The sequence below is a fragment of the Lipotes vexillifer genome, unplaced genomic scaffold (genome assembly GCF_000442215.2).
Source record: "Lipotes vexillifer unplaced genomic scaffold, Lipotes_vexillifer_v1.1 scaffold283, whole genome shotgun sequence".
In the NCBI taxonomy this organism is placed as follows: Eukaryota; Metazoa; Chordata; class Mammalia; order Artiodactyla; family Lipotidae; genus Lipotes; species Lipotes vexillifer.
In genome coordinates, this window is record NW_006789004.1 from 1,520,070 (window position 1) to 1,533,377 (window position 13,308).

General features: G+C 35.0%; 1 protein-coding gene across 1 annotated transcript in view; it reads right to left on the minus strand.

The window, feature by feature from the left end:
* The window catches only part of WDR72 (WD repeat domain 72), a 192,082-nt gene that overhangs the window by 173,709 nt on the left and 5,065 nt on the right, over positions 1-13,308 (minus strand). Inside the window, exons 2-8 of the mRNA XM_007461914.1 lie at positions 12,346-12,452; positions 6,202-6,280; positions 4,938-5,112; positions 4,200-4,273; positions 3,032-3,151; positions 1,894-2,039; positions 1,416-1,512 (exon numbers count right to left, since the gene is read on the minus strand). Of these exons, the coding sequence (XP_007461976.1) occupies positions 1,416-1,512; positions 1,894-2,039; positions 3,032-3,151; positions 4,200-4,273; positions 4,938-5,112; positions 6,202-6,280; positions 12,346-12,452 (798 nt within the window). The remainder of the gene's footprint in view (positions 1-1,415; positions 1,513-1,893; positions 2,040-3,031; positions 3,152-4,199; positions 4,274-4,937; positions 5,113-6,201; positions 6,281-12,345; positions 12,453-13,308) is intronic.

Genomic DNA, 13,308 nt, shown 5'->3' on the forward strand with positions numbered 1-13,308 from the left:
ACACAAAGCAAGGTGGCTTCCCATAAGATTAGTATTTTTTTAATTTGTAATCGCTGTTCTTTTTCCTCATAGTTATGTATAGCACTGATATTTGCAGTAGACTAGAAGCTCCTAAAGGACATTTCTTATATCTAGCTTTTAGGGCAAACTGTGCTTTGTAAAAATGCATTCGGGAGCTAAAAAGGAAAAAAAGGGAAAGTTCTTTAGAAAATAACTTAAAATGCCTTTCTGAGTAAACCACAATAAAGCTTTTGTGATCAACAGCAAAACAAGGCTCTATTGCAACCCACGAATGACTTTAGAAATAGTGTTCCACACCATAACTCTAAAGTTTGCCTATGCCCTAGTGGCACTTGGAGTTCTAATTTTTGGCTGACAGTCTTAATCAAGTTTTTGCAACAAAACCTCACAGATATGTTAAAGAGATGGTACTGACCCATAGGATTTGCAGCAGCTATGCTGCCTAATTAATCAAACCATCACTGTAAAACGTAACACGCTTTGTTGTTTGACACATCAATAATTCAAAACTCCTCCATTCTCCATGAAATACCTTTTTGGATAATTAACTGATGACTAAGTCCAATAGGTTAAAAAAAAAATTTTCATTGACACTAAAGTAAACTAACTGCTTAAATTTTCAGGCTTCATAGAGTGTCAAAGATATAATTCAGTCAAGTGAAAACCCACAATTACATCCTCAACTCTCTGCCAGGAATCATAGATATATTTGTTTTAACAAGAAAATTTATTCAGAAGAATAGCTAAATGCATGTGAAAATGATCTCAATATCCAGCTTCCTTAAGAATAAAAAAAAGCAGGATATAAGCCATTTGATAAACTTTAAAAAATGAAGTAGATACATCAAAATGTTATTAACTTTGTATCAAACTATCTATTAGAAAGGTCAGTGGAAAAAATATGTATGCATATATATATGGTGGGGGAGAGAGAGAAAGAGAGAAAGAGAATGAGAGAGGGAGAGGAAATAAATAGGGCGAATGTTGACAATTGGTGAATCTAGGTAAAGGGTATATGACTGGTCATTGTACTATTCTTACAACCTTTCAAATATTTGAATATTTCCCAATTAAAATAAGTAAATATAAAAAATAAAAATTTCATAGTGAATATGTATGGTGGTAAAATTAGAAATTTTAATTCCTTTTTTATCATTTATAATTATTCCATAATAAATATATATTGTTTAGTTAAGCAGACTTAAAAAATAGCTTTTCTAAAGGCAAAGTTTTCTTCAGTAGCCATTAACAATTAGATTTAATTTTCTCGTTAACAACTTGATGTGATTCTTCAATTCAATTTTTTCAAGCCAGACTCTGTTACAGACAAAGCAACACTTATCTGAGAAGTGGAGTGAAACAGCTTTGAGGCAGTCATTCTTTTCTTGCATTACCTTATTTTCCTGCACAGAAGTAGAGCACAGTAAATGAGGATAAATGGTCTCTTTAAGCACTCTTCCATCAGCAGGGTATATGCTTTTTGAAAGCCCACTGCATAGTGAAAAATAAAAAGCAAAGTTTAGAACTTTGGGGTTCTTTATTCGTTTTTTTCCCCTCCCACTTTCAAAAGCCGGATGGTACCATTCAAGTTTCTAAACTCTAGTTAGAAATTGTTGGGTTAATAATTACAAGTGACTTTTTGAAAACCCAGCACCAGCTGTACAAGTTATACATGGTTAATCTCATTCCTTCATCCCCTGCTGTTTTATACAAAGGCTGAAGCCTACCAAGCCCAGAGTAAATCTTCTAGTGCCAAAGTTGTTTTGTTCTGGTTTTTGATCATGGGCAGCATGTGGGGATTTTTCCATAATAAACCTCCCAAAGTTCATTTTCTACCTGAATGTTTTGTATGCCGCTCCCATCTGAGCCCACCTGTTCAGCAGCTGATAGATATAACTGTGACCATCTTCTGTCCAAATGATGATTCTGTGAGCAGCAAGCACCTCTCCACCAGCAAAGAACTGCCCGCTCCCACTAACTTCAGTCCAAAGAAGAGAAAAATCACAATAATCGTAAACCTAAAATACAGAATGAATGATGCCCATTAACAGAAGCTTCCAATCTAATCTACCAAGGAGAAAGATAAATTATGCTTATCAAGACTATTTAGATAACAGTGTTAATGCAACAACATATTAATTATTAATATTAAGTATCATAACAGGCCACACTATACTCATGGACCAAGATAATATTTCACTAGTACTTATTTTTTCACATTTATCCTAGGTAGGTTTCAGTGGACAAACCATCCGACAGTATCATTCCAGAATGTGCCCATTAAGCACAGAGACCCAAAATCCCAAATTTTCTATGCAATTTTATTCTTTCCATATGGATAGTCAAACCTGAACATTTGAAAAATTTATTACACACAAAAGAAGTTGATACAGTAGAAATCCTAAAGTACATGCTGAACCACCTACTTTACATTTTAGTTCAAAAATATATTATAAGCCTTTAAGTAAGACAATATAGTTTTGTTAACTGAGCCAAGTATATGAAACATTAGAGAAAAAAAGGATGCTATCAAGTGATAGTAACTTAGCTTTCCTTTCCTCTTGGAGATGTCAGTGAATATATTCACAAGAAAAGAATGAATATAGTCCCTAAAAACAAATGTAGTGACAAAGCAGAAAAAGAAAAAATATATAAAAATAAGACCAATGTATGTAAGTGAAAAGTATTAGTTTTCTTTTTAACTATAAAGTGCAGGCATCCACTCTAAAATAATCTGAGACAAATGCTCACTATTATAATAGTTTGTTATTAATAAAATTAGGATATACTTTATATATACAATATCCTGGGAAGCAAAATTACCCAGTGTAGTGAGAGGAAAACTGATAAAAGTCAGTCATAAAAGACAAGTAATTCCCTGCTGCGGTAATAATATTATAAAAAGTTTGTATCATATTTAAAACATATTCTTATAATTGTTGCACTGAACAAGATAAAAATCAAATTACATTTGTGTATCACTGGTACTTATTATGTTGTTTTATAATACCTTCCAACATTTAGAAAATACCACCAGTAGAAGTCTCTCTGTATACGTGCAAAATCGTATTGTCCGGCAGTTCAGGGAATTAAGAAATTTGGATTCCTTTTCATAAACATCTTGCTTTTCCTTCAAAAGAAATAAAAACATTTTAGTACTAGTTCTAGTTAATTTATATAAAACTGTATTAGAAGACTCCTCCCCTCTAAACCTGAAGTCGATCACACTGTTATTATAAAAGAGCACCCAATTTTCCTTTTGAGTTTTCTGGACTAAGAAAGTTACTTTGCAAAAGAAACCATGAAAAGGAAACCCACTTGAATTCAAGAATTCATTATATACAATCATTCAACAAACATTCTGTCGGGAAATTTGCTGCAGGATACTGAGAATATAAAGATATGAATAAGTTACTGACTTTCAGATGTGGCAGAAAGATAAAACAAAAAAAAAGTAAAATATTTTTTTAAAAAACCTTTGCAGTATCTTAATTGCTAAAATAGAAAAACAAACAAAATGTTTTGAAAAGACAAAAGCGTAGCCAGCACAGAACACCTAGAATACTATGTTCTCAATAAGTTTCTGATAATGCTGGGTGTGTGTTTTTTGGGCTCAGTATGCCAACACAATTCCCAGGTTTTCCCAACCAAGAAATCCTGAAGGATAGTCCAGAGTATGGGGCAGTTAAAACAGTTCTGTCAACCGCACAAATTCTATGACTATTCTTTTGTCCATCACCTCGACTTGTAGCCTGATGCCAGGGAGCAGGTGAATATACTGGACTCCCAGTGTATGTTACCCCCATTGCCACAGCTCACAAAGAGCCAGAAGAAATGGGGTCTTCTGCTGTAAGGGACAGAGAAATATTCCATGATGAATTTTTTAAATTAAAATATAATCAACGTTTGTGTGTATGTGTGTGTGTGTGCGCGCGTGCGCATGTGCATGTACATAAAAACATTTGTATACATACAGAGAAAAGGTTGGAAAGATACCATGCAATTGTTACCAATGCTCACAACTTGGAAGAGACATAGGGAAAAAGTACATGGACGTAAAACATATACTTCTACATTATTTGGACTTTTAACAATGAGAATGTAACACTCTTATAATTTAAAAAATGTCAATACATATGCTTGAAATTGGAGAATAAAGGATAGTTTCACAAGCCAACCTGAATGCTGTTGATAGATGAAGAGAGATCCCATACTTTGAGCTCACCAGCTACTGACACTACCAAGAGAGAATCTTCTGTAAAAACAACAAAGGTCATATATAAGCTGACCACTGTTATAACTGGTTACTCTCAAGATCATTTCATAGTCATTTAAGGATTATGCAGGGCATGTAGGTAGAAAATACTCAGCTGTTTTTTTAATTAAAAAAGTAAACATTTTAGATCACATTCTAAATTTGTTTTGCAATTTCAAAGTGACTCCTGTGTAAAAGGAGAGCACCACTAAAAGCAGAACCACATTGCAAACCATCATGCTGGCAATACTAATTACACCTTCCTATTTCAGAAATAAGTAAGGAGGCAGCCTTCCCTCATTACAGGAACTGAATTCTCTTCATTACTACATCCAGAAGATACAGCAGGGCAAATCCAAGAGTCCTGTTAATCCACAACAAACACCTGCTTGTCACTCTTAAAATGTATCAAAGCAGAACTGGGTCATGGAAACACAGTGTCTCCTCTTTCCACTTCCTCATGAGCTCTTGCTGACTTTCCAGTGATTTGAACCACCGGGATGGATGTTCTCAGTTTTTCTTGATCTGGCTTAGAGAGCTATCCCTACCAGTAGGTAAACATAAAGAAGCATTCTGAACTTTTGCCCAGTAATTTAACAAATAATTCAAAGGTGATATGTTTATACGCTATCTCTAGTGTTAGATAATACCTAACTCTTACCTTGAATTCTCATGGAGTGAACAATGCACATGCAGTTGATCCAATCCGGAGACTGAGATGATATGAAAGTGTGAATAATAACCAAACTTTTGGCATCAATTATAAGAACATCTTGATATTCTCCACAACACAGAAGCCAGCCTTCTCCTATCATCCGGAATGAGCAGTGGTAATACTATGCAAATTGAATTCAAAGCAAAAGTTTAATTATCACTAGCAATTAACATAATTTTGGCTGCGGTGAAGACGTCTCTGGATTTTAATTTTATCATCTATTCAACTAAGGTATTAGGCTAAATAACAACTAAAATATCTTTTAGTTCAATTATTCTACACTTCTGAAGTGTTAATTTTGCCGTTTATCTGACTGGCATTTAGTCATTTTTCTGGAGAAGGCGGCTCCTTTGGGAAGAATTAATCTTATTCCAAATCATGGAAAGCTCACAATTATATTAATTCTGAAATGCTATGTAGAACTGAACGACAAAACCCAGGTTTCTTACCCTAGCAACACTGCTACATCTTAAGAAGAAATAAAAATGTTTGAAAAGCATTTGAGGAATTTTTGTGCCAAATAAATTTTGAGAATGGCGTTTATTAAAGTTTGAGTAATATAATCTACCCTTGACAAGCTCTCTCGCTATTCAGGTTTTGATCCCAGAAAGGAGTTCATAAATGTTTCAGTGCAAGTCATCAATGCTAAAAGCAATGTATACAATATAAAGAACAGTGTCAGTACCATGGAATCATGCGACTACCTTACGTATGTTTGGAGTCCACATACCAAAAGCCAAAATCTCTTTTAAATATTGGGAAGTTATTATAAAGATTAAGGCTGTGCCTCTTGCTCTGTTTTCATAAATAAGAAATTCAGAACCTATCCATCCAAAAAAGTTTAAACTGGAAGCAGAAAAAAACTTTTTTGCTTTATAAAACTGTATGTCAATAAAATGGAATCATTTCACGTGTGTGTTTCGTGAGTGTAACTAAGGAAAAATAAGGAAGTTGTTTTTCAAATTTGTCTATGTTAGGAAGATACAGAAATAAGAGAAAGAATAAGAAAAAAAATTGGTTGAATAGTTACTTTGGGGAAAGAAAAATGCCAAAAATAACAGATGATAACTGACAGTATTTTATTCTAATGATTAAAAAAAAATTCAAGAAAATAATCCCTCTAAAGACATGTCTTTAAATGTGTGTTTAGCAAATGCTCTGAAGGAGCTGCAGCATCTGGAGATGTTCTCAAGGAAGTGAACATACTTACACAGATTGCAGTGTGCCTGTAAGGAAGTGTGGCCTTCTCCACGCACTGTCCATTGGTGACATTCCAAACACACATCTCCCTAGCAGAGATAACTTTGTATTATTCTCTGTCATTTCCACTCAATTGGCTGGAATAATTTTTGTGCCACCAAGTTTTTCTTTAGTGCTGTACTTAAATGCAGCCTGATCGTTTATGTGGCTTTTTGTTACAGATTACTGGGCAAGAAAATGTTGTGGTCATTAGCAGGGATGACATGCTGTATCTATGTCTTTTTGTTTTGGTAATTACACCCTGACACCAGCCTACAAACCTTACTTGAGTGCCAACCTGACCTACAACAAATTGTGGGGATGCAGCTATCACAGCCTGGGAGAGTGACAGTACAACAATCTTTCTATGGAAACTGCATCTTCTTGAAAATGATTTATTTTATTGAACTTAAACTACATATTCTGAAAAGCATAATACATCAAGTGTTGCATCTTCTGGAGCTCAGGTATCATTTTTATAAAAATAAACAGTGCCACCAAGAGGCCACATTTGGTCTATCATTGATACGCTTTATTTCTTTGCTTCTCCTGAAATTCTGAAACCATCCTTGCCACTAAATTGTTAGAAAATTCTCATTGTTTAGAAAACTCTGACTTGGTTACATATATGTTACAAAGATACAGATACATTTATGAAATACAGTTACAGTACATCCAGTATAGGGCAGTTTAAATCTGTATGATTTCAGTTCACAAAAACCAGAATGGCTGTTTCAGAGTTGTTTGGTAATATTCTTCAGTTTTGACAGTTTCAACACATAGGCAAAATTTTCCAAGGAAGAAAAATGAAAGCTTTATTGGCTTTAAGGGAGAGCTGCTATTAAGAAGCAAAAGACATGGACCAATAACGGTAAATGCTATATGCATTTGGTGTTTGCAGGCTCTGGGGGTTTTATTAGCCAAACACTGGAAATCAATCTTTAAATCAATGGTTCTCAACCTAGGCTGATTCTGCCCCACAAAGGACATTTGACAATGTTTAGAGACATTTTTAGTTGTCACAACTAGGAACACGATACTGGCATCTAGTGGGGAAAGGCCAGGGATGCTGCTAAACATCCTACAACACACAGGATAGTCCCTCACAGCAAAGAATTCTTCCATGGTCCACAATGTCATTAGTGCTGAGGTTGAAAAACCATGTCCTAGATATAGAACTAAATATTCATAGTGATTTTATTTCTCTCTGTTTATATCCAACTGTATGCCAGAAAGGATTTGAGGTAATCTGAAAAGACATGCAACTCAATAAAACAGGGAAAGTGTGTGTGTGTGTGTGTGTGTGTGTGTGTGTGTGTGTGTGAAAAATAAGACTGGGGAAAAAGGTAGAAATTGAAATAATATATCTCAAAGGATATGTGTGTGTATGTGTATATGTGTGTATATATATATATATATGTATATATATATATATATATATATATATATATATAAAGAAATGGAACTTTAAGCAGCCATCAATATAAAATTTTAGCTCTACAGAAAATTTGAGTTTATCAGTGTGGTTCTCAACTCTAGCTGTGCATCAAGAATCACCTGTGAATATATAAAAATTTCTCCTCAGAGATTCTAATTTCATGGCTCTGTGTTGTGGTCCTGGCATGTGGGGTTTTGCAAAGCTCCTGGTCAGTTAACCTGTTTCTAGATAACTCCATCTCTAAACCAGTGGTTCTAAAACTCTGGCTCTACGTTAGACTTATCAGGGAGGTTTTTAAAAATACTGATGTCTGGGACCCAACCCAGACATCAAGCCAGACTAATTAAATCACAGTTTCTAAGGTTGGAGCCTGGGCATCAATAAAAGCTCTCCCAGTGATACTAATGTTTCTAAACTCTCTTGGATTCTAATGCCTTCCCTGTTTGTTTGCTTATCATCTTATTTTCTACCTTAAATTGGAAAAAAATACAAAAATATCACATAGTAAAAATTGACTCCTTGCCAATCAATTCTATTAAAGAAAGAAAAGCAAATTTGTTGTATATCAAAAGTAGCATTGGCATTTTAGCTGGAACTGCTCAGTTATGTATCTAATAGGAAGACATGAAAATTAACTGTTAAAATGAACATTCTTCTTTTTCTTTTCAAATACTGTTCCCCAACTTTGTACATAGATTAAATCACCTTTAATTATAAAAAGTTAATTTAACAATTTCCAAAATTTTTTAAATTCTTAATTTTTAAACTTCAATGAAAAGAAAATCACACAGGAAAAAATCCATAACATATAAAATTAGAATATTATTATATTCCCACTAAAAACTCCTTGAGAAAGAGCCTTTCTTATTCAACTGTACATCCCCACTTGAGCGCTTCAATAAAAATTCATTCAATGGATACATAAATCAGTCACTACTCTTTCATCCACTTTCTATCTCTCAAAAATACACTGTTTTGGGCTTCCCTGGTGGCGCAGTGGTTGAGAGTCCGCCTGCCGATGCAGGGGCCGCGGGTTCATGCCCCGGTCTGGGGGGATCCCGCATGCCACGGAGCGGCTGGGCCCGTGAGCCATGGCCGGTGGGCCTGCGCGTCCGGAGCCTGTGCTCCGCAATTGGAGAGGCCACAACAGTGGGAGGCCCGCGTACCGCAAAAAAAAAAAAAAAAATACACTGTTTTCTCTTGGCCCTATTCTTATTCTCATATTTGTGTGCTTATAACACTGTTATCGTTTTGCTCAAATTTTAATGAAGCATCTAGAGGGAAAGGAGATACATATGAATGCTTGGTTTGCCCTCTTGAATTAAAAGTCCATGACATTCCTCAAACTCACTTTTGTCTTCAGTTACACTTTTGGGTTTTCTTTGGCATTCTCAAGCTCCCATCTTCTTAAGCGTATTTCTTAAATGTTGGTTTTCCTTAGTATCTTAGGCTTTCTTACATTCTCAAATTTCACACTCTCTCTTGATGAGTCATCTACTCCCATGACTGCAGGCACCAACTATACGATGTTGGAAGCCCAGACCTATTCACTGGACTCTAGATTTCCACATACAACTAGTAATTAGAAGTTTCCACCTGGATGACTTGCAGGACTTCACACTCCTTGTACTTAAAATGAGGCATAACACCTTCCCTCCTTTGTTCTCATTCTCAGTGAATGGTATCATCACCAATGAGTTTCCCAAGTCATTCTTGAACTCACACATTCTCTCACTGCCCCAAACATGGGGTACCCACTATGTCAAATATTTTCCTCTAAACCAGCAGCATAGCACTCTCCAGGAACATGTTAGAAATGCAAGTTCTTGAACCTCAGCCCAGACCTACTAAACCTGTATCTCCGGGAATGGGGCCGAGAAATCTGTATTTAAACAAGCTCTGAAAGTGGTCCTGATGCAGGCTTAGGTTTGATGAACACTATCCTAGAAGACTCTAAGGCTGGGTGCCTGTCTGCCTATCTCTCTAGTATCATCTCTTGCTGGTAGTTGGAAATTTTATTAATAGTAATAACTCTCTTTATCAATGTCAAGCCTTTTTTGCCTTAAGGTTTTATTAACTATATATATTTATTAATATAATACTAAAACGGCTATATTATCATTAATTTCATTAGTATTTGCCCAATAAATCTCTTTCCATCCATTTACTTTTAACTTTTATATATCCTTATGCTGTTTTTGTTTTTTAAATTGTCTGACAATCTTTGTAATTTAACTGATGGGCTTAGTCCCTTTACTCAATTGAGATTACTGGTTTATTTGGATTTATTTCAGTTACCTTATTTTGTGCTATTTGTCTCATTTATTGTTGTCCCCTTTAGATTAAACAACATTCCTTTTCTTTTTTAAATTGGAAGTTATATATTCTGTTTCTTTCATTTTTATTTCTTTTGTCTGTTCTCTTAGCAGCTACCCTGGAAATGTCAGCATGTATATCTAGCTTAAAGTCTAAGGTTAATCACCATCTTTACCCACCTCTAGAACACCAGAACATGTGGAGTCTGATCACTACACTTATGATATGCAGTTGTTGATTAGGATTTTGTGTATGTGAGGGGGAGGTGGATGGGAGGTACATATAAACCAAATTGTAATATAATCTGTGCTTATTTAAATTTTCTAAAACTTTGCTGGGTTTTGTTCAATATTCCTTCTTCCATCCCATCTTCCTTCTGAAATCATTATTCTTACTGAAAAACATAATTTAGAATTTCTTTACTTATAGAGGGTCTGTTGGCAGTGAACACTCTCAGTATTTGTCTTAAATATTACTGTTTTGCCCTAATTTTTTGAAGATGTTTTTGCTAGAGATATAACTCTAAGTTGATAGATATTTTCTCTCAACTTTTAAAAGATATTTCACTGCTATCTAGTTCTCATTTTACTGTTAAGAAGTCAGCTCTCAGTTTAATTAACTTTCCTTTAGAAGTAATCTGCTTTTTCTCATTGCCTACTTTCAGGCTCTTCTCTTTTTCTTTGGCATTCTATCATTTCAACATCAGGTTCCAGGTGTTTATTTCCTTTCATTTATCCTGGAACTCACTGGGATTCCTGAATATTAGGATTTTTGCCTATAGATGAAGTAATACTAAGTGAAAAAAATGAAAAACTAAGTCAGGAAGCAAGTCATGATCAGCATGAATCTGACAACGTTGGAAGCAGAAATGCTAAGCCAACGGTCACTTCCTGGGACTTTTAAAAGCTAAAAAAAAAAAAAAAAATCATTGTTACTTAGGAAGTAATAGGTCGAGCCTAGTAATTTTAACAAGTTTCAGCAGATAGAATTAGGACTTGCTAAGTATGCAGTAGCTAAAGTGTAGGTACTGCCTAAGGAGAATCTCATAGATGCAAGGTGTCAGACCCCAAAGAAATAGAGTTCTAGAAAATTCAAATCATCTTGGAAAAGGAAGACCAACCAGACTCCTTGGCTCTTTAACAATCATATGTACAGGACTTATACAGCTGAATTCATCTATCATCAAGAATATGTCCATTAACTCCTAGTTTCTTTTTTGGAGCTAGACCACTGTGGACAAAAATCTCAAGGTGGAACTCAGTTATACTTTTCAGATCTATTTCTCACTCAGCTATTAATTTTATCAACTGTGCCAGTAGTCTCAGAAAAACTAACCATCCTCCAAATTCTCTAGATTGGGAATAAATATCTCAGCCTATGTAGCAGGCTTCGAGGCAGCCCTAGTGTACGAAAGCTAAGCAGTTGTTTAAAAATAATGTACTAGGACATTTCATTTTAGCTTCATCCAAAGTTCGATCTCTCTAAGTATAACAATTATGGCTTTGCTATAAGCTATGAGAATAGGTATCTCTTTGATGTCTGTACCACTAGCCATTTTGTTAAACTATTCCAGCTTTAAAAGTTGGACACTTGATTCCTCATTCTTCTTTTGGGTCTCAGAATTCTAAGCCATATAATTTCTCCTTGGGTTAAAAACAAAAAAGGAGGAGATTCTCTTGTTTCAACCAGCAACCCAATCCCTCATTCACAAACACATGCTGAATGGATTCCGCATTCTTGAGTATACTTTGGCAAACATCTCATCAGCAGAGTAGTTCACAGTAGCTCTTCCATCAGTGGGGCTTTTTCCTACAGCTAAGTCCTGTTTCATTGGAACAAACCTCCTTCCATGAAACTACACCCAGACCACTGTGTTCCTTCTCCTTCTCACTCCCACATCCCACTTACAAGTGAGTCCTCTCCTCTGTTTTAAAATGATATCAGACAAGTGTACAACATAAAGATCGTAACTGCTGAATTGTTTCACGAAACTATGAAGGCTTGCATGGATTTGCTTAATAGCTCAAAGTGAGTTACTACATGAAAAAAGACAAGCACCCAGACTCTTCCATTTTCAGTTCTATAATAGGTGGCATTTGCCAACATCCTTTACACAATGAGGCAGCCACAAGGCCTGATACACGTTGGGATGTTTAAAGATTGGGAGTCATAGTACTAATTACTTTCCTTGGGACTGTCACACAAGTTATTCAAGCATTCAAGATGTAACTTTTCCTATATGTAAAAGGAATATGTTAATCACCAAAGTTTCCTTCAGCCCTAGAATTCTGTATCCCATCAGAGTTTTTAAAAAGGGAGACGGAACAGAAACAGGTGCACAGTTCCACACATCTTACCTACCCATTTTCAGCAGCACTAACTATGAAGGGCTGTTTAGAGAAGTCTCTCGCTCTCGCCAAACACGTCACTGAAGCTGAGTGACCAAAAAGAAGTTCTTTGGCCGAAATCTGAAAATGATGAGGGTAAGTTTTTAAATAGCTGTAAACTTTTTAGTAGAAGAATATAACATGACATTATATAATTATTCATAATTCTAATTAGGAATGCTGTTATATTATGTTTTTGCTGTACATAAGTTTCAGGAAAACTGATATATGGCATATCAAAATCCCCAGAATAATAAACTTCTAGGTAAAGGAACTGTGTTATACACATTTCTTTTTGTTTTTGGTTTTGCATCTGTCATGAAACCTAGATGATTGCTGGACCTGTTTTACAACATCTAGGTTTTGAATACAAATAAATCAGTGTTGACGTTTATTACGCACAAAATGTACCTCAAACAATAGTAGCATATTTATGTGCAGATTTCAGAATTCAGAAATGAGTTTACAAAATAATGCAGAGAAAATATTACCCTTTTTGTAACCATTATAACGCCTTATTTGAATTCCTGCCTCAGAAATAGTAAAAATTAACTTGTCAACGCTAGAAATAAAATTTTAACTAAGCCAACTTAGTTAAAATGCCATTGCAAAATGCCAACTTTTTCTCCTATGTGTGAATTTTAAAAATGACACCAAGGACTAATTCTTCCACTATCTCATGTGTGAAAGAAGTCTGTTCCTCATAATGCAACCATAACAATAAGAACAAATTATTTCATAACATAATTGTTCTCTGCCTTCCTCTTATTTCTATATTAATCAGAAATATTTCTTTAAAAGATCTGTTATCAGAATAAATTTCTAGTGCTACAAAGAGCATTTTGCAGTTGGTTCTAATCACTTACAATCCAAGTTCTCTACCTTCCTCCTGGGAAATACAGGTTCCATCTCAGAAAACAACATACTATCTTTCCCT